This window comes from Mytilus galloprovincialis, chromosome 12 (genome assembly GCF_965363235.1).
Source record: "Mytilus galloprovincialis chromosome 12, xbMytGall1.hap1.1, whole genome shotgun sequence".
Classification (NCBI taxonomy): Eukaryota; Metazoa; Mollusca; class Bivalvia; order Mytilida; family Mytilidae; genus Mytilus; species Mytilus galloprovincialis.
The window spans coordinates 52,837,096-52,858,754 of NC_134849.1; the positions used below are offsets into that span (position 1 = coordinate 52,837,096).

At 32.1% G+C, this 21,659-nt stretch overlaps 1 protein-coding gene across 1 annotated transcript in view; it reads right to left on the reverse strand.

Moving 5' to 3' along the window:
• Nucleotides 1–21,659, reverse strand: part of LOC143054216 (MAM and LDL-receptor class A domain-containing protein 1-like) — a 114,010-nt gene that overhangs the window by 26,448 nt on the left and 65,903 nt on the right. The window contains exons 21-28 of the mRNA XM_076227144.1: nt 21,077–21,211; nt 13,590–13,934; nt 12,663–12,770; nt 11,525–11,566; nt 9,475–9,575; nt 7,184–7,310; nt 3,687–3,859; nt 2,417–2,498 (exon numbers count right to left, since the gene is read on the reverse strand). Coding sequence (XP_076083259.1) covers nt 2,417–2,498; nt 3,687–3,859; nt 7,184–7,310; nt 9,475–9,575; nt 11,525–11,566; nt 12,663–12,770; nt 13,590–13,934; nt 21,077–21,211 — 1,113 coding nt within the window. The remainder of the gene's footprint in view (nt 1–2,416; nt 2,499–3,686; nt 3,860–7,183; nt 7,311–9,474; nt 9,576–11,524; nt 11,567–12,662; nt 12,771–13,589; nt 13,935–21,076; nt 21,212–21,659) is intronic.

The following is a 21,659-nucleotide window of genomic DNA, read 5'->3' on the forward strand; positions in this document are numbered from 1 at the left end:
GCCGTCATCACGTAAAAACAAGGAATCAAAGAATTCAGCTTTATATATAACTAATATAGTACAAAGGTGTAGATTAAAAATTACACCACTCAAGGCTCTTTTGTTTTCCACGTAATTAATATTGCCAATAATTAAGAAGTTCCTGGTCAGTCCCATACCGATGCCAATAGTATATTCACCTGTTACCTATCCTTATCTGTACGTTCTGCATCTAACAGGTGCACCACCAAACGGTGTATTTAGGATTATGCTATATACACGGATCATAATCACAGGGTTGACACTACTAAATTCAATCATTGTCAAATTGTTACCTATTGTAGTATTTTAATCAGTAAGACTTTCTAAGATAACAATACGAATACTAAAAATCTGGACTAAAAATAAGGTGTATATAGGAACCGTTTTCAATTTGTTAGCAGGCATGACATAAAACAGTGAATCAAAGAATTCAACTTTATTTATAACTAACATAGGACAATGCTGTTGATTAAAAAAAATCCATTCCAGGACCTTTTGTTATCCAAATAATTTTAATATTACCAATAATTGATAAGTTCCAAATCGACGGGTTCAAACAGAAAGATTTGAAAGCAGAGAAAACTGTGTATCTTATAATCGGCATGACTTTATCAGATAAAAAATAATACTAAAATAAGGCTTGCGCATAGTTATATACTTTAATTCAATCACGGACCCGCGATATCACGGGTGTGTTCTAGTAGAAAATTATAAATTTAACACTATGTATGATGATGTTACTGTAGGAGGAGATAGCCGGACAAACCATGATCTCTTTATGCAGCTAGTACCTAAACAAGAGGCTCTCAAGAGCCGGATTCGCTCACCTGTAAAATTTTGCCTAAATCTAAAAAATTTATACTAGATACTCTGAAACTCATTCAGCCCAAGTTTGGCAGAAATCGATTCAAAAGTTTCAAAGGAGAAGATTTTTTTAAAGTAAGCAAAACTAGATGAACAAATTTTGAAAAATTTCTTTAAAGGGCAATAACTCCTTAAGGGGTCAATTGACAATAATTTTGGCCATATTTGTAGATCTTACTTTGCTGAACATTTTTGCTGTTTACAGTTTACAGTTTATCTTTATCATTAGTTATATTCAAGATAATAACCAAAAACTGCAAAATTTCATTAGATTTACCAATTTAGTGGGAGCAACCCAACAATGGGTTGTTAGATTCATCTGAAATTTTCAGGGCTGATAGAACTTGACCTAATGAACATTTGTTCCTCTCATCAGATTTGCTCTAAATGCTTTAGTGTTTGAGATATAAGCCAAAACTGCATTTTTCCCTTATGTTCTATTTTTAGCCATGGCGGCCATGTTTTTTAACGAAACAAAAATAAAACACATCTTTATTCTAGATACCCTAAGGATCATTCAGTTTAAGTTTGATTGGATTGGTTCAGTAGTTTCAGAGGAGAAGATTTTTTGAAGTTAGAAAACATGATAAACAAATTGTGTAAAATTGTCCTTAAAGGACAATAACTCCTTAAGGGGTCAATTGACAATTTTGGCCATATAAAAGTTATTTGAAGATCTGATTTATCATTAATAATATTCAAGATAACCAAAAACTGCAAAATTTCATTAAAATTACCAATTTAGTGGCAGCAACCCAACAATGGGTTGTTAAGATTCATCTGAAAATTTCAGGGCTGATAGAACTTGTTCATTATACTTGACATAATGAACACTTTAACCCCCGTGTCAGATTTACTCTAAATGTTTTGGTTTTTGAGATATAAGCCAAAAACTGCATTTTACCCCTGTGTTCTATTTTTAGCCATGGCAGTCATGTTTTTTTGACTAAACAGAAAATAAAACACAAACTTTATTCTAGATACCATAAGGATCATTTAGCTTAAGTTTGGTTGGAATTGGTTTAGTAGTTTCAGGAGCAGATGTCTGAAATAGTTAACACCAGACAGACGAAGACGGACAACAACAGACGACGACGAACGCCAAGTGATGGCTAAAGCTCACAGTTCCTTCAGAAAGGTGAGCTAAAAATGACTAAGTCATATAACCTGTCATTTTCAGAATATTTGATAAAAAATCAAAATCCTGTGGACACGCACACCTTCATTATGTGTATGAACATCCTACAAAATATTAAAGTTGTATCTCTAAAACTGTAGAAGGAGAAACACGAACAAACAATGTATCCTAATCCAGACGGATAAACTGCAGACAGGGGTGAATCAATATTCCCCTTGCATTCATTTTGTTGCGGGGGGGGGGGGGGGGGGGGGGGGCAAAAAAATCATGGAGAGTTTGTATACATGCTTGTTTATGCTGAAAATATAAATATCAATCATACTTATATTCTGTACTATTTTCAAGGGTCCTTCAGAAAAATCAACACTGTTAACCTTTCAACCTTTGACTTACCACATTCACCAGAAAACAACATTATGTGGTCCAAAGCTATGTCTCCTTGAAAACTATCTCCATCGGTACCGTTGAATACAATCTGTAATATATCTAATTTGTACATTATTTCTTTCTTTACAAAGAGCATTTCATAAATAATGGTAATTTAGCTTAATCCAAATATCTGCAAAATAAAATGATTTCACATAAAATGTTATCCTCTTTCATATCTTTGATAGTAAACTTTAATTATTATGTTAATTTATTTAATGCCAATTTGTACAAGGTTATTGTTGTCTTTCTGATATTGTTTTAAATCCAACACTTTTTTTTTTATTAATAATGTATTTACATTGTGTCAAAGGTCAAATTCATTTGTTCAGTGTGCTTTTCTTAATATGTCTTTTGATTGAGTTAAGCCATTTCAATTGATATTTTATAGTGTGTCTTTCTATGTTGTGATGTTACACTATTATTTCAGGTTAGGGTGAAGGTTGGCACCTGTTAAAAAGTTTAAACCCGCTGCATTTGTTTGCATCTGTCCCAAGTCAGAAACCTGTTGTTCAGCGGTTGTTGTTTGTTGATGTGGTTCATAAGTGTTTCTCGTTTTTTATTTAGATTAGACAATTGGTTTTCCTGTTTGAATGGTTTTACACTAGTCAATTTTGGGGCCCTTTATATCTTGCTGTTCGTAGTGAGCCAAGGCTCTGCTTTGAAGGCCACACTTTGACCTATAATGGTTTACTTTTACAAATTATGACTTGAATGGAGAGTTGTCTTTTTGGATTATAGCTCTTCATCTTTTATACAAGCTTTGGATTTCAAATATTTTGGCCATGAGCATCACTGAAGAGACATGTATTGTCGAAATGCGCATCTGGTGCAGGAAAATTGGTACCGTTAATGTTATTACTACCACTGGGTCGATGTCTCTGCTGGTGGACTGTTAGTCCCCGAAGGTATCACCAGCCCAGTTGTCAGTACTTCGGTAGGATTGTATGCCAAGTATGTTTATACCACAAAATCAGTATCCGCAAAGAATTAAAGTTTCAATTTATCTATTATAACTTTAACATGTTTGAAGATAGTACGCAATAATGCAAAAAAAAGGGTTAACTAATGATTTTAGCCATATTTTACTTATTTGTAGATTTTATCTCGCAAACTTGCAAACCAGTAATTGCCATTTAAAGTTTTGGTCTAATAGACAAAAATCAAGTCAGAAGAGCTAAAAATGAAGACAAATCTAGCAAACTAATTTAAGATTCAAGTTGGAAGAGAAACAAACCTTTAAATTATTTGCTGGCTGAATGTACAGTTTTTTATAATACCATTGGTTGCCCTGGTTACCTGACCTTGTGAAGATGGTCTGATTGGTTCCTGAATTTGAGACTATCACCTCTAATGTCTTGATACTGGTACCGTACATGTGGTAATAAAAAGATAAACACAGTCGTTTATCTGTAATAAGAAAAAAATCTATATGCATACAATTTACCTAAAAAATAAAAAAAAAAGAAGCCATTTAAACTTTAATAATTCTAAAATAACTGTTCAAAACATACATTATTATTTGTTGGATACCAATTTTCGTGGGTTTTGTGGTTGTCTGTGAACCACGAATTTTAATGTTCAACAAATTACATGTTATATATAGGCTTGAATGGAGACATTAGCAAACCACGAAATCAAATATTCACGAAAATGTTTTCCACTATCCATGAAGATTGAATATAAACAAATACTTATAAAATAAATGGGGAATGTGTCCATAGGGACACAGATGATGTCTCCGCTAGCATATAACAATATAAAGGGACATAACTCAAGAACTGTAAAAAAATTTGAAATTAAACTGAGTTAAGTGGTAATAAGCATTATATATACATTTCATAAAATTTAGTGGAGACACACTTAAGATAGAGAATAGAAACAAAATATCATATAAGGTTATAAAGGGACAAAACTGAAGAACATTAATCAAAGTGCTTGTAAGCACCAAAGGGTAAAGATTGTTTTAATTTTTTTTTCAGTGAACATTGCATTGTATAAAGCATTGGTTGTAGTTAATGTAATTGTTAAAATTAATTATTAAAATTGGAGTTATCTTCCTTTGTCCATAAAAATTGTAGTTGATTCAACTACAATTATGGACAAAGGAAGATAAATCCAATTTTAAAAATTAATTACATCATTGATATTTTTAGAACAGATATTAGATTCCTATTTTTCCATTTGTAAAGGAGCATAACTCTAGAACGGTTGAAGTGACACCACCAAAATTCAAACTTGATCTGTATTTTGTGGTAATAAGCATTGTGTATAAGTTTAATAACATTTGATTGAGGCAAACTAAAGTTATAGAACGGAAACAAACAAATCAGCATTTTTTTCATTTGTAAAGGGGCATAACTCTAGAACGATAAGTGTGATGCTACCAAAATTCAAATTTGATCTGTGTTTTGTGGTAATACGCATTTTGTATAAGTTTCATAACATTTGGTTGAAGCAAACTAAAGTTAGAGAACGGAAACCAACTTTGGAACGTACATACGTACAGATGGACAAGGGTAAAACTTGATGCCCCCTCCACTATGGCAGGGGCATAAAAACATGAATGTCACTTACAGTAACATTATCAGTAATCAGGTCACTTACAGCAACATTACAAGAAAATAGGTCACTTATAACAACATTACAGGAAAGATGATCACTTATGACAACATTACAGGAAAGATAGTTGCTTACAGCAACATTACAGGAAAGTAGGTCACAGCAAGATTACAGGAAAGAAGGTCACTTGCAGCAACATTACAGGAAAGAAGGCCACATACAGCAACATTACAGAAAAGAAGGTCACTTACAGCAATATTACAGGAAAGAATGTCCCTTACAGCAATATTACAAGAAAATAGGTCACTTATAACAACATTAGAGGAAAGAAAGTCACTTACAGCAACATTACAGGAAAAAAAGTAGGTCATTTACAGCAATATCACAGGAAAGTATGTCACTTACAACAACATTACAAGAAAAAAGGTCACTTATAACAACATTATAGGAAAGAATGTCACCTAGAGCAACATTACAGGAAAGTAGGTTACTTACAGCAATATTAAAGGAAAGAAGGTCACTTACAGCAACATTACAGGAAAGTATGTCACTAACAGCAGCATTACAGGAAAGTAGGTCACTTACAGCAATAGAACAGGAAAGAAGGTCACTTACCGCAACATTACAGGAAAGAATTTCACTTACAGCAACATTGCAGGAAATTATGTTACTTACAACATTATAGGAAAGATGGTCACTTACAGCAACATTACAGGAAAGAAGGTCACTGACAACAACATAACAGGAAAGAAAGTCAATTACAGCAACATTACAAGTAAGCAGGTCACTTACAGCAACATTACAACAAAATAGGTCACTTATAACAACATTAGAGGAAAGAATGTCACTTACAGCAACATTACAGGAAAAAACATAGGTCACTTACAGCAATATTACAGGAAATTAGGTCACTTACAGCAACAGAAAAGGAAAGAAGGTCACTAAATAGCAACATTACAGGAAATTATGTTACTTATATACAGCAATATTACAGGAAAAATGGTCACTTACAACAATATCAAAGGAAAGAAGATCACTTACAGCAACATTACAGGAAAGAACATCACTTACAGCAATATTACAGGAAAGAAGGTCACTTACAGCAACAGAAAAGGAAAGAAGGTCACTAAATAGCAACATTACAGGAAATTATGTTACTTATATACAGCAATATTACAGGAGAAAAATGGTCACTTACAACAATATCAAAGGAAAGAAGATCACTTACAGCAACATTACAGGAAAGAACATCACTTACAGCAATATTACAGGAAAGAAGGTCACTTACAGCAACAGAAAAGGAAAGAAGGTCACTAAATAGCAACATTACAGGAAATTATGTTACTTATATACAGCAATATTACAGGAAAAATGGTCACTTACAACAATATCAAAGGAAAGAAGATCACTTACAGCAACATTACAGGAAAGAACATCACTTACAGCAATATTACAGGAAAGAAGGTCACTTACAGCAACAGAAAAGGAAAGAAGGTCACTAAATAGCAACATTACAGGAAATTATGTTACTTATATACAGCAATATTACAGGAAAAATGGTCACTTACAACAATATCAAAGGAAAGAAGATCACTTACAGCAACATTACAGGAAAGAACATCACTTACAGCAATATTACAGGAAAGAAGGTCACTTACAGCAACAGAAAAGGAAAGAAGGTCACTAAATAGCAACATTACAGGAAATTATGTTACTTATATACAGCAATATTACAGGAAAAATGGTCACTTACAACAATATCAAAGGAAAGAAGATCACTTACAGCAACATTACAGGAAAGAACATCACTTACAGCAATATTACAGGAAAGAAGGTCACTTACAGCAACAGAAAAGGAAAGAAGGTCACTAAATAGCAACATTACAGGAAATTATGTTACTTATATACAGCAATATTACAGGAAAAATGGTCACTTACAACAATATCAAAGGAAAGAAGATCACTTACAGCAACATTACAGGAAAGAACATCACTTACAGCAACATAACAGAAAAGTAGTTACTTATGGCTAACCCATTTCAGTTTTCAACGACTTTTGTTCCCTGTACTTATAATAGTATCAATGTTTGTGGCTCGAGAAAAAAATAGCAATTTGGTGCATTAAATATGCCTTTTTGTAACTATTTGCAGTTCAAAATATTCACAATGTACCTGGATTGAGGATGTTCGAGACAAGACGAGCATTGGTTAAGTATCCCATACTGGAAGCTTCTATATACATGTAGTAATTACCAACCATCGCTCTGCTTGGACCGGTAGCTGATGAAGGAGTACTACCCTATAAACAAATACAACCTGACATGAAAGAATTACAAGTCTACCTTTTAAGTAATGTGGGTTAATGTACTCTCACGCAGAAAATTGATACACAATAAATGTTTGTTTTATAGCTGCATAATGTAGTAAGATTTGCGTAAAATGTAATTAACTGCAACTTTTTTTATGCAAATCTTTGGTCATGAAATAAATGACAGTTCTGTGATGTCATATTTTACACATATCAATAATTGTGGTGCCATCCTGTAGTACAAGAACATGTATATATATATAGCAGGAAAATTTAAATATTCATTTAAGTTAGCAATAAGAAATACATTGATAGGTTCAATCAGAAATAATTACATTACATGTATGCTTCATTAAAATCCATACAATGGATTGGCTGACAACAATCCCGAGGCATTCCAAAATGACAACATCACAAAAATAAATAGGAAAACAAATGAAAAGCTTGATATAATTCATAACTGTATAACATATAAAAGTAATAATTATAGTATAACTAATCGCCGTATTTGAATATAAAAAATAAGACAACGCGTGACCGAACGACGCATGGATTAAACGAGTGCGCAGCACAAGTTTAATCCATAGCGGCATTCGGTCACAAGTTGTCTTATTTTTGATATTCAAATACAGCGATTAGTTATTCTTTTTATTACATTGGTAAATGTTTTTTTTTATGAAATTAATGTAGAAAATGTAAGGAACTATATCTTTTTCCTACGCATTGACAATTTGTTTTGATCCGACGTTATGGACGTCTTGACAACGCCTATTGTTGTATGACGTCAGAGAGTGAAATAACCACATTTATTTCACATGTGAAATTATCGGTTTTTATCTAACTGGGAAATCAATGTAATTCATTGCAACCAATGTAATAATAGAATTTAATGCTTCTTTCTTTAAATTTTATATTGTTGTAAAAGCGTTAATCCTGCACATATTTTTTTAGAATGAAGAACTCTGTGCATCATACAAAATGTGTTTCAGTCAATAGGGATTTTACCCATAAAATTACAAATAGAAGCATTCAATTCTTAAATAAAAATTCAATGCTACCAACATTATCAAAAATAAAAACAAAATGACTATCAAAAAAACATCAGTTAACAGTTTAAATGGATTCTTCTGTATAACGTGAAGATACCCAAATTGCTCCTATTTTGACAGTTCTTTAATCTACGTTTTTTTATGATAAAGACAAAAATGTCCATTCTGTGTTTATTTTGTAGCCGTATCCTTCTTTATTATAAAGGTACACCAACTTGATTTTTATTCCATATGGAATCATAGAAAAATTGGTCTAAACATATGTAAACTGACCTCCAAACCATCAATGATTCTGAAATGAGGAGTACCCAAATCGCATCCATGCTTAAATTCACATCGTCAAAAGTCTAATAACAGAGCTTTTGTTTAATTTCTTCAAATATTTTGAACAATTGAATATTAGTCCATGCTTACTCTTCATTATTTTTTAAATGGATACTTGTAACATATTGTATTTGCTCATTTTAAAAAGATGACGTTTTGATGACGTCGCATGGTGACGTTTCAGTACATTTTGCTTTTTCAGTAAATACTTCATCTGTTGATAAATACTGTGAACGTTTTGTGCATATCTAAATAGTTTTACCTATGTTGAAAGATGTGCTTAGTATCAAATCATAAAAATACAAATTGTTTAGTCTCTAGGAAATCTTGTAAGATTTTCGCTGCTAGTTTTGCTAAATAGGTGCAATTTGGGTACCGTTACGTTAGTCTCATAATGGGGTCAAACTTGACAGCTTTAATGGCATAACAAAATTCTATAAAAATGTATCGTTTTGATAGTCGTTGAAAGAGTTGCAGGAGCTACTACCAATTTAAGTATAATAAAAAAAAATTAATGCTAATACATGAAATTGTTGCCATTATATTTAATTTGATTTGATTGTATTCCAATTTTCATGAAAAACAAACAACATGCAAAGATTTATTTTAAACTGTGAGGAATTATTAAAACCCTACAGAACTGTATTATTCTTACATCATCAGGTTTTGTTGTTCTTTACTTTTAGTAGGTATTTTAACTGGGTAAACTTATATGCTATCTCTTATGACAATTACTTCTAATAGTGCATACGATGCATATATCTTAAATATACCCCACTTACCGAATATCTTATCCAGTCATAACTGTCCAATCCTGATTGGTCATTATAGAATAAACAGTTTGCTTCCACTGTTGATTCAAATGTACAAACACTGACCTGATCTGTAATGTAGGAAACAGAGCTGGCATAAAAATGCAGAAATTGTTTTATCCAAATTTGCAGTTACAAAAGTAATAAAATCATTCAAAATTAAGGACTGCACCTCTCTCAGGCACAGCTCCCATTCCTTTTCTGTGTTGGCCAAAATTTGAAGACCAAGAAAATAAATAATTACATCACAGTAGTCTTATTTTCAAAACTCTCATTGAAACTGACAATGCAAGATGTTTATTGTTCTTGATCAATTTTTATAGGAAGCTTATCAGTTAAATAAGTAAGTTTAATACCCAATATATACAATGCCAGTATTCAGCAATATATATTTACCTGTTACCATGGTTACTATTGGGAGTCAATACTAATTGTTTTCACAATTTCGTTGGGAATCACAAAGAGAAATACAAAACAAGAATGTGTCCATAGTACACAGATGCCCCACTCCCACTATCATTTTCTATGTTCAGTGGACCGTGAAATTGGGGTCAAAACTTTAATTTGGAATTAAAATTAGAAAAATCATATCATAGGGAACATGTGTACTATTAGTTTCAAGTTGGTGTAACTTTAACTTCATCAAAAACTACCTTGACCAAAAACTTTAACCTGAACTTTGCACTATCATTTTCTATGTTCAGTGGACCGTGAAATTGGGGTCAAAACTATAATTTGGCATTAAAATTAGAAAGATCATATCATGGGGAACATGTGTATTAAGTTTCAAGTTGATTGAACTTCAGCTTCATCAAAAACTACCTCGACCAAAAACTTTAACTGGACGGACGGACAGACGGACGGACGAACGAACGGAGGCACAGACCAGAAAACATAATGCCCCTCTACTATCGTAGGTGGGGCATCAAAACAAGGAATGTATGACTCAAGGATAATAAAAGAACAGAGTTCCAATGTCCCCTGTGTTGCATATCTTTAATATTTCCAAGGGGCATAACTAAATTAAAAAAAAGTGGATCGTCCACCATTATAGAACTTGTCCGAGATATTGCTAATATTAACCTATAGTATAAGTTTTATATAAATCTGGCATGAATTGTACCAATGAGAGTGCTAACGAGGCCATTTTCCATAAATTTAATATTTCCAAGGAGAATAACTTTTTATAATAAGACGGATGGACACTTGGTATTTTTCATGTCCCCCTGCAAGGCGTTACGCGGGGGACAAAAAGCCGTTGTTCTATATTTTATTTCAAAGAATCATAGAGAGACCCCCAAAATATATTGATTAGTTACGAAATTGACCGGACCTTTGATGTACTAATTAGATCATAAAATTATCATGAGTGACTTGCGACTCTTATATAATTTGACACTAATTAATAACGATAAATACCTGACAGAGTACCTTACACTCTAATATTATTAATTGTTTTATTATGTAACCAATTAACAAATTAACACCTGACAGCCTGGGAACTATAGCCTTTCGCATTTATGGTGGTTAAATTAACATAAAACCATTATTGATTCGACAAACGGGAAAAATTGATAGTTTTCAAAACGCTTTAGCTATTAGAAAGTACCAAACGTATACAAAAATTTTCGTGGAATTTAATTTCGCATTTCCCCTTACCCGCCAAAAAGAGCGAAAATAAACACCCCGCGAAAATAACCCACTATACAGTATGTCATGTACATGTTTGCATTGTTGTTTTTCAACGATTTTTTATTTATGCTTTTTTTAATGAGGGTCTCCGGGAAGATTAGTTAAATAGCTAACTGTGTAACCTTCTTAAAATAGAGTATTGTTGTTGTTCTTCGTCCCCTTTTCTTTATGACGAGAATCTAGTGCAACATGACTATTACTGAACATAGACAATCTTTAGTTAGTATGCTTTTAAAAATGTTGCTAAAAATATTGTTGGAAACGATCAGTTCAATTTTACATACCAGCATATTTTTTTTTGATAAATATATATATTTATGTTGCTTACTTGTTGAGTTCGTGGTATCTTTACTGTTATCGGTTCTCAATTCTAAAATAAAAATAAAATAGAATAAACTTACTGAATTGATAATTATATGGCTTTGCATGCATATACAAAGCTGAACTTATTTCTTTGAGTCATTCAAGTCATTTGCTAGTTATAAATATTTCTTCCTAAAAACGTAGAACCTTAGTTTAGACTTCAGTAAATATCTATATCTAAAAGATCCAATAAATTCATTGTTTCAGAATATAATAGAATTGAGAATGGAAACAGGGAATGCACTTCCAATTATTTTCAAAAGCCAGTACACCAAAATTGCTGTGATTGGATAACAATGTCTTGTAATTATGAATACCTATTCAATGGAGTAACATTTTAATTTTTGTGAACAAACAATATAAGTACGCACAATCGTTAAATATAATTTGAAAATATCAAATTCCAGCAAAAGATGCTTGAAGGGTCTTTCATTCACAGCACTACTCTTATTTAATATTTGTAAACAATAATTTCTAGTTGCTTGCAATATATATGTCATACCAAAGGACATGACTTTTTGGTTTTGATTTTCTATCTACAGCTGATATTCAAAAGTAAACAGTGGAGCAGAAAAATTACATATTGAAATATAATATTGAAAACAATTACATACAAATACATTTTCTTCATATCCCAACAAAAGAGAGAATAATTTGGGGTTGGATTAATGTTTAATTTTAAATATATACATGCATATATATATATATACAACTCGTCTAAACATCAACCCAACAATGTTAGATATGTAAATTTGCTTTCACAAATTTTTTGTTCTTCACTCGCCGGGACTCGAACCCATGCCACTTCATGAGATATCGTGACACCAAATCGCCTGCACTGTAGCCATCCCGCTAGACCACTTGGGCTTCACAATAATAAAGCTTTCGGTGGCCGTGTGTTACCTTTCCTCGTCAGTTTTAATCTAGCGGTGTACTACAGTACATGATATATAAGGCATGGATATGTTATATATATATATATATATATATATATATATTTATATAAGTGGGTAAAATAAAAGAATTAAACTGTTTCTGAGATGTGTTTTTCATTCAAAAATCAAAAAATATTTTAAATCCAATTAAGTTCTAAATAAATTTACTCTCATCTGATCCATCCAAACAGTCCTGGTATCCATCTCTAGTGAGGAATTCTGGGATACATACTCCTGAACGTTCGCATGCAAATCCATTGGGAGTCTCTGTACAAGCTTAAATTAAAAAGTTTATCAAATATATCAATTTTCTGTGAATTTATCATACTAGATAATTCATCTACAAACAGAAACCCAAAATTTCAATGAATAAACAGTTGACGCAGAACTATGTATAGCCTGTATGTAATTTTGGTATTAAAATGCAAATGTTGAAATTAAAATGCCAATTCTTTAACATGTATAGTATGCAAAAGCTTTTGTGTCAAAAGAAGGAGCCAAATAAACTTCATTGATATAAGATATACTAAAATATCATTTGACTCATCATAAGGGGTTCTCTTTAATAGCTGACCTACCACAAATTTTAAACATGTAAACTATGAAAATGTTCCAAAGTCAATGAACCATGATTAGGGGGCGGGACCATATAACCTCCAAAAAAAAAGGGAGATGTGCAAGTGCTAATAGCACTGCATATCAAATATCATTAACTTAATCACCATTAGTGGTTCATCTAAAGCTAACCTAATCGTAAACTTTAACAAGCAAAGTTTCTAAGTCAATTGACCATGACTGCAAGGAAACCGACCAAATTTTCTACGTGGATATGAGATGTGTTAATGAAGATACATCTCCATACCAAATACCATTTGCTTGCCATTAGTGCTTCCTTTTACACTGACTGAATCACAAACTTTAACAACAACTGTTGATGCTGACGCTGCATAGAGTTAAGACAAAAATCAGAATTTTGTGGAAATTCCTTTTTTTTCTTTTTATGACAGTTAGTTGTGTGCACTGAACATTAAATAGCAAGAAAATACAGGAAAATAAAACTGCTTCAAAGATTTGTAGATAATCATAACAATTTACCAGGCTTTGTACAATTTTCTCCTTCAGTAAACACAACATCGTCAATAGCAACACTAGCAGGACTAAAAAAAGAGGTATCACCATATACCACAAACACAATCCTTGTCTCGCCTGCAGGAAGTTCAAAATGTCCCTCCAACCATTCATCTCGGTCAACAGAAATTCCATTAGCATAAAACACCAAGGATTTGATCCAGTTTTTCTGTACATAGACTTTCAGTTCTGCCGAGACACCTCCTTCCATGTTGTAGTAAAATTTAACACAGCCACCAGGTGTCGTAAGACGTAGAGGTGACCACAAACTAGTTGTCTCTCTAGTGTCAGAGGTGAAATACATGTAATGACCTGAAAAATGAAAATAAATTCTATTAAAGCATCAATATAAAAATAAGAAGATCTGGTATGATTGCCAATGAGACAACTCTCCACAAGAGACCAAATGACACAGAAATTAACAACTATAGGTCACTGTACAGCCTTCAACAATGAGTAAAATCCATATCGCATAATCAATGTCTGTTTAGATTTGAGAAGTTTTTTTATGAATGAGCTATGCCGTTTGACCCAAGGTCCATTGCATAAATGATGTACTTGAACAAAGGACTCTTACTGTGATGCATCTTGACATTGAAAATGTACAAATGTGAAGGTCCTCTAGGGACACCAAATGTGCAAAGACAAATTGACACTTATACCCAGGAAGAGAAGGTACAATAGGGCTATTATTTGGCCTAAGTAAATGGTATAATGCAAATTTAAATCAATTATTACATGTATATTAAATTATAATGCTTATTATCACTTTATTATATGCACTGAAATAACAAAACCATCAAGATACTTTTGGTGTTCACTGTTCAAATATATAAAAAAAAAAAGACTTAAGAGCCTGTCCATGAGAAAACCATGCAAAATAGTCCGGAATCAATATTTGCCAATCTTTATGAAATCTTGTTTGTAGGTTAACCTTACCATAACTACTGTAAATAAATATAATGTTTTGATCTGATTTATATATCTTGGCCGTAGGGGGCGCCACCTGTAATTTGGAAATTTTCGGATGAAAACCAATAGAAAATACACAAAATAAGCATATTTTGAAACAATATTTAATGTATTTATAAACATATCATCAACAAAAGTTGCATCAATTGTAAAACATTATACAAAGACCTTTTCATAGCCATATCTGCCATAAAAAAAAATTGAAGTTACCCAAGGGCAGATAACTCTGTAAATTTAGCAATTTTCCAAATTTCCTATTTTCTAAAAAATGCCAAAGTTCATAGGGTTGTATATACTAAGATAACACTTTTATTTCTTTCTTTTTGCTTTTTTTACAATAATTCAAGTCTTACTTGCTACTATATAGCAGGTTTTGCTTTGCATTTGAATATTAAAAAAAATATTTCCAATCTACTATCCCCCCTTTTTTTTAAACCTGAAAAATTGATAAAATTCCAGAATCAATAAAGCAAACAGTGACTTATTAAAAATGAACACTGGAAGTGTGGTTTTACTCAGATTATACAAGAGACTACATTAAATTAAATAATTCTTTTAAAATATCTCGGTGGGTATGGACAATTAAAAATCATGGTGTTATTGGTTGGCAACAAATTTGAGCAAAGGCAAAATAAATAAATGACTTTTTGTAAAATAATAATTCTACCAGATATTAAAATTTGGTCTACATGAAAATTAATAAAAAGCAGACTATATAGAAATAATATACACACAGTATTTAGAAAATGAAGTTTGGTTGCTTTAAGATGATTGGGGAGGGGGTGGCTAAACACCATTTTTTGCCTGTTAAAAACAAATTATTTTCTGTGAAAGTACTTTATCAAATATTGCTGAATTATAAATAGAACATAAAAAGGTTGATATGATAAGATTCTAATACAAACCTATTGTGATAATGTATTTACAGATTTTAGAACAGTCCTATTAAAAAGGGAGATAACTTATCATATGGAGGTTAAATAGAACAAAAACACGATTTTCAGAAATAAAGTAACCCCCTTTGTTTCAAAATATTTTGAAAAGAATTCATGAATAGTTGGTTTTTCCTTGCTAAAATTTATAGCCAACTTGTTTTTACTAAAGCAGAAAAAGCTGTTTTCTATAAAAAAAAAAATAACATTAATTAACAACTACAAGTCTATCTGATATCACTCGCCCCTCTTCTACAGAAAGTATGATTTTTTTTAACATGAAAAACATAAGTGACCCCAAAACTTTATTATCAGTTTTTGTATTTCCCTTAATGTAGCATTGGCCCATTTGATGGATTTATTAATTGTCCAGGAAATGTTAGTGTTGCATGTCTTCGGGCAGCATCAATTTTAAAAAACACTAAGTCCTGGTACCAGTTCCATTAATCTTTCCTTTGTATGCTTATTTGCAAATAGGGATAAAATTTGCATCTGACTTAATCTGTTGTTCTGCTGTTGATAGGATGCAATCAATGCCTCGGTCATTGTGTCAGGTCTGTCTTCTTTTAATGATATCCACTTCTTGCACACATCCGTCAAAAGGTTATTTTCCTGACCTGGTGCAACATACTGTGCAATCAGCTGGATAGCTTCTGTAATAATTTTAGTATAATATGAGGATGAACTTTTTGAGAGGCTAGTCCATGGCAATAGTAGCTGTGAATTTAGTGTTGGAAAATTTCTGGAAAGCATTTTCATTGCAGCATTGAAAATCTCTCTTGAAGCCATGTTTTCTTCTTCCCAATCAGAGGTTGTGGTCTGGGAAAATGTCTGAGTGGACTGATGATAGTGGAAGTCACATTCTGAATCTGAAAAAAAAATCAAATTATAATGTTTTTTTAGAATTTTGGAACTTAATTTTGGACCCTAATTTGGACCAACTTGAAACTTGGGCCCATTATCAAAAATTTAAATACATGTTTAGTTTAAGCATATCAAAGAACCCCATATATTCAATTTTTGTTAAAATCAAATAAAGTTAATTTTTGGACCCTTTGGACCATAATGTAGACCAATTTGAAAACGAGACCCAAAATTAAAAATCTAAATACACAGTAAGGTTCGGCATATGAAAGAACCCCAATAATTCAATTTTTGATGAATTCAAACAAAATTTAATTTTGGACCCTTTTGACCTCATTGTGGACTAATTTGATAAAGGGCCAAAATCAAAAATCTAAATGCATGGTTCGATTCAGTATATTAAAGAATTCAAGAATAAAACCCCATTGAAATTGGTCAAGAAGTAAGCAATTTATACGAAGTATTATAAAAGTATTGTTTTTCAACTTTTTGGCCCCTTTTTAGCCCCTATTTCCTAAACAGTTTGGACCATAACTCAGAAAATCAATCCCAACCTTCCTTTTTTTGCTATGGAACCTTGTGGTATAATTTCTAAAAGATCCATTCTCTTACACAAAAGTTGTTGTCTGGATACTAGAAAAATGATTATTTGGACCCCTTTTTAGCCCCTTAATTCCTTAACTGTTAGAACCATATGTAACCCCCAAAATCAATCCCAACCTTCCTTTTTTGGTTTCAAACTTTGTGTTTAGATTTTATAGATATCCATTCACTAAAACTAAGGTTATTGTCCAGAAACTAAGTGTCTTCAGACTTCTCTGACGACGGCAACGTGATACCATTTTACGAATTAAAATGTTGTTAACTGTGCATTTGCATTCAGGTATCGCAGATCAAATTCATTCGTTCATAGTGTGTTAATTTACGTTTTTTGATTGAGTTAAGCCTTCCAATTGATATTTTATCGTGTGGTTTTCTATGTTGTGATGTTATGGTATTGTTTCATAAAAAGGGAGAAGGTTTGGTACCATTAAAACGTTTAATCCCGCTGCAAATGTTTTGCACCTGTCCTAAATGTGGAATCTGATGTACAGTACCGGTAGTTGTCGTTTGTTTGTGTAATTTATACGTGTTTCTCGTTTCTTATATAGATTAGACAGTTGGTTTTCCCGTTTGAATGGTTTTACACTAGTAATTTTGGGGCCCTTTATAGCTTTTTGTTCAGTGTGAGCCAAGGCTCCGTGTTGAAGGCCGTACATTGACCTATAATGGTTTACTTTTATAAATTGTTATTTGAATGGAGAGTTGTCTCATGCATGATTGGCACTCACACCACATCTTCCTATATAAGATCATGTAATAGGGAACATGTGTACTAATTTTCAAGTTTTTTATACTTCAACTTCATCAAAAACTTTAAACTGAGCAGGACAGACAGAATACGGACAACGGAAGCATAGACTGAAAAACATAATGAATATAGGTGGGTAAAAAACAAATTAATGATGTAAAGGGCAGACACTTGTTATATGCCATAAACATATGAGATCTGATTGCTTTTATAAACTTATTGAAATGGGATATAGAGATAGAGGATGTTTTTTTATAACTGAACTGAAGAAAGTACATGTATAAAAAATTAATGATGTAAAGGGCAGACACTTGTTATATGCCATAAACATATAAGATCTGATTGCTTTGATTAACTTACTGAAATGGGATATAGAGATAGAGGATGTTTTTTTTATAACTGAACTGAAGAAAGTACATGTATATTCTGATCAGAGAGAAGGAAATCATAGATTTTTTTGTTGAAGGATTCTTGCCCTAAAATGAGAGTTTCAATGTTATCCCCATTGCACATTGTCCCAGGTCGATAACTAAAAAATATTGTTTTTCTGTTAATATTTTATAAATTGATATATCTTAGCAAAATGGAGGCTTAGGAGCAAAACCAATGCTTTTTTTCCAAAATAGCAAAATAACAGAGTATCAATGTCCCCTGCTTGCACTTTAAAGAATCCATTGTCCACCATTATAGAACTTGTCTGAGATATTGCTGATATTAATTAGTACATAACTCACTCCAAGAAAACTCAAGTTAGCATGGTTATGGTTCATTATTTGTTGAAATTTTACTAATAATCCGTTTATCTGGGAGGTTTTTTATGCCCCACCTACGATAGTAGAGGGGGATTATGTTTTCTGGTCTGTGCCTCCGTTCGTCCGTGCTTCCGTTCGTCCGTCTGTGCGTCCGTCCGTTCGCTTCAGGTTAAAGTTTTTGGTCAAGGTAGTTTTTGAAGAAGTTGAAGTCCAATCAACTTGAAACTTAGTACACATGTTCCCTATGAGAAGATCTTTCTAATTTTAATGCCAAATTATAGTTTTGACCCCAATTTCATGGTCCACTGAACATAGAAAATGATAGTGCGTTGTTCAGGTTAAAGTTTTTGATCAAGGTAGTTTTTGATGAAGTGAAAGTTACATCAACTTGAAACTTAGTACACATGTTCCCTATGATATGATCTTTCTAATTATAATTCCAAATTATAATTTTGACCCCAATTTCACGGTCCACTAAACATAGAAAATGATAGTGCGAGTGGGGCATCCGTGTACTATGGACACATTCTTGTTTTGACAAATTGTACATTGTTGGTTTATGTCTGTCATATTTGTTGTTCGTTAATTGATATGTTGTAAATATGTGCCTCATTCTTTTTATATATACATATATCTTATATACATATATAGATATATATGTATATGGTAAAATAAGTAAATAAGGCAATCAGTTTTCTCGTAAGCAAACTATGCAGTATGGGCTTTGCTCATTGTTGAAGGCTGTATGGTGACCTATAGTTGTTAATTTCTGTGTCATTTTCGTCTCTTGTGGACAGTTGTCTCATTGGCAATCATACCATATCTTCTTTTTTATATGTATACACCCAAAGGCTTTTGTCAATGTTGATTTTTCAATCCAGGATAGGAACTGTAAATCCACCACCACCCCAAAAAATTGTCTCAGAATATCTCCCACATATTTTTTTTATGCATGACATTTAATGTTTTGTAAGAATTTTATTAAATTGAGTATTTCACATGAAATGCATTTACAATTACATGTATAACCACCCCTCCCCCCTTTTCCATACAAAGTTTTATCTAAATGAATTTTATCACACTTTTAAATCATACTAGAAATTTGTACCTGAACCAACTGGCAGAGGTATTCTCTTTGTCATCCATAGCTCTTTGCATACTGATGCTGGTATGCCTCTGCTTGGTTTTGCAACACTCTTGTCTGGATGTGTAGGTGACTGGCACTTTCTTGTTTGACGCCTCCAATATATTCCAAAATCATTCCTGTGTTTCGGGCATATGTAAATGTCACATGATGAACAGTCTATTGAAAGTATCCCACTTCTGTACAGTATTAAAACCCCTTCTGGTAGTTCATAGTCCGTGGAGTTACACCAAAGACTACGTAAATGGGTACTTGTGGGTTTGTCACATTTGGTTATAGGGATACACAGGACATTTGAAGCATAATGCAATGATTGTCCACATTTAGATTTATAAGCAAATGTACATTTCATTTCATTCTTTTTCTCATACTGCATAGTTATGCATTAAATACATAATTACAGATTGTCCATGAAATAATACAGCAGAAGATGTGGTTTCATTTTGTCTCCAATGTAAACATTAAAGAGTACAATCAGGGGAGGTAAATCAATTTTTTACTGGGGCACCATGAAGGTTTTGTCTTAATTTTTCTGTACAGACAGAAATTTAAGATTAAGTTTGAAATTATTAAATCAAATATATCTACCAAATAAATATTTGAAATTAGAACTGTTATGTCCTGATTAATACTATAGTATATGAATATTGGATTAAGAAAGGAAAAATATTTTGATAATTCAATTTATCTAAAACCCTTGAATTTCTCAATTTCGATGTTAAAAAAAAAAATATTGTGTTTATATTTTTTCTCTTTGATTATTTTCTATATACCAGTAACTTTAAGATAAAATTGAGGAGTTTGTTTACAAGTAAATAGTTTATTCTGCCTGAAATTCTTCTTTTTTTCGTTAAAATTTTAGATTTTTTGACATGCTCAAAATGTCATTAAAACTTTTTTGCAAAGCAAAAGCTTACAGATTCTGAAGATATCAACCTTTTGAAACATAAAAAGCACAACAGAAACAAATTTCAGGTGTTATCTTGCAAATTATTAACTTTTGAAAACAGTAAGCAGCATCAACCTCTCTGTACCAATCATTTTTCAAAATTTGGCATGATGCCAATTCATAACATTTGACGGTAAAAACCGTTTTATGCAGTTGAAAACATGTTCAACTTGCATTCTGTCAAAGAAAATTACTACATTTGCTTTAAAAATGACAAAAAAATCAATTACAAAGATGGCCATTTTTCATAAGAAAATGCTTGTGCCAATGCTTGGATGTGTTCTAAAAATAGAATTGTTTATTTCTAAAAATAGAATCAAATATTTGCACTTTTAATGGTGTACACAGAGTCCCTACATGGTAGCCTTCCAGATACATGTCACATAACATCATATTTCGAAATTAGCTTCCGGACGATTTTTGGCAGATTGCATGGTTTTCTCATAGACAAGCTCTTAAGACATTCAAATCTCATAAAAATATAACATACCTGTGCTGTTGAGTGGACCCATGGTGTGGTCCACTGATGGTAGATGGTGAACGAAAGCCTCCCTCCATATAAACTTGTTATCTTTTACGTATCCACATCCATAGAATTTTTCAAAGTCACAGCTGATACTTATGGCTAAAATGGGCAAATGATTTATTTTATTAACCGCAAGATTTTAGGATAGTACCACTGGTTCAAGGTGCATTATGACACTTACAATATTTTTTAATCAGATTTTACAACAAAAATTTGATTTAAATTTTAATGCAAGTTATTTTCATTGTTTGTCAGAATATAAATTTTTACATGTTGCTATTCTCTTATGGTTTGAGCTACTATTATTATTTATAAACTTCATGTATGCTGCCATTACTTTAAAAATGACTACATGAAAAAGTATAACAAACAAGCATGTGTCATTCCGCACTATCATTTTCTATGTTCAGTGGACTGTGAAAATGGGAAAAAATCTCTAATTTGGCATTAAATTTAGAAATATCATATCATAGGGAACATGTGTACTAAGTTTCAAGTTGATTGGGCATCAACTTCATCAAAAACTTACCTCGACCAAAAACTTTAA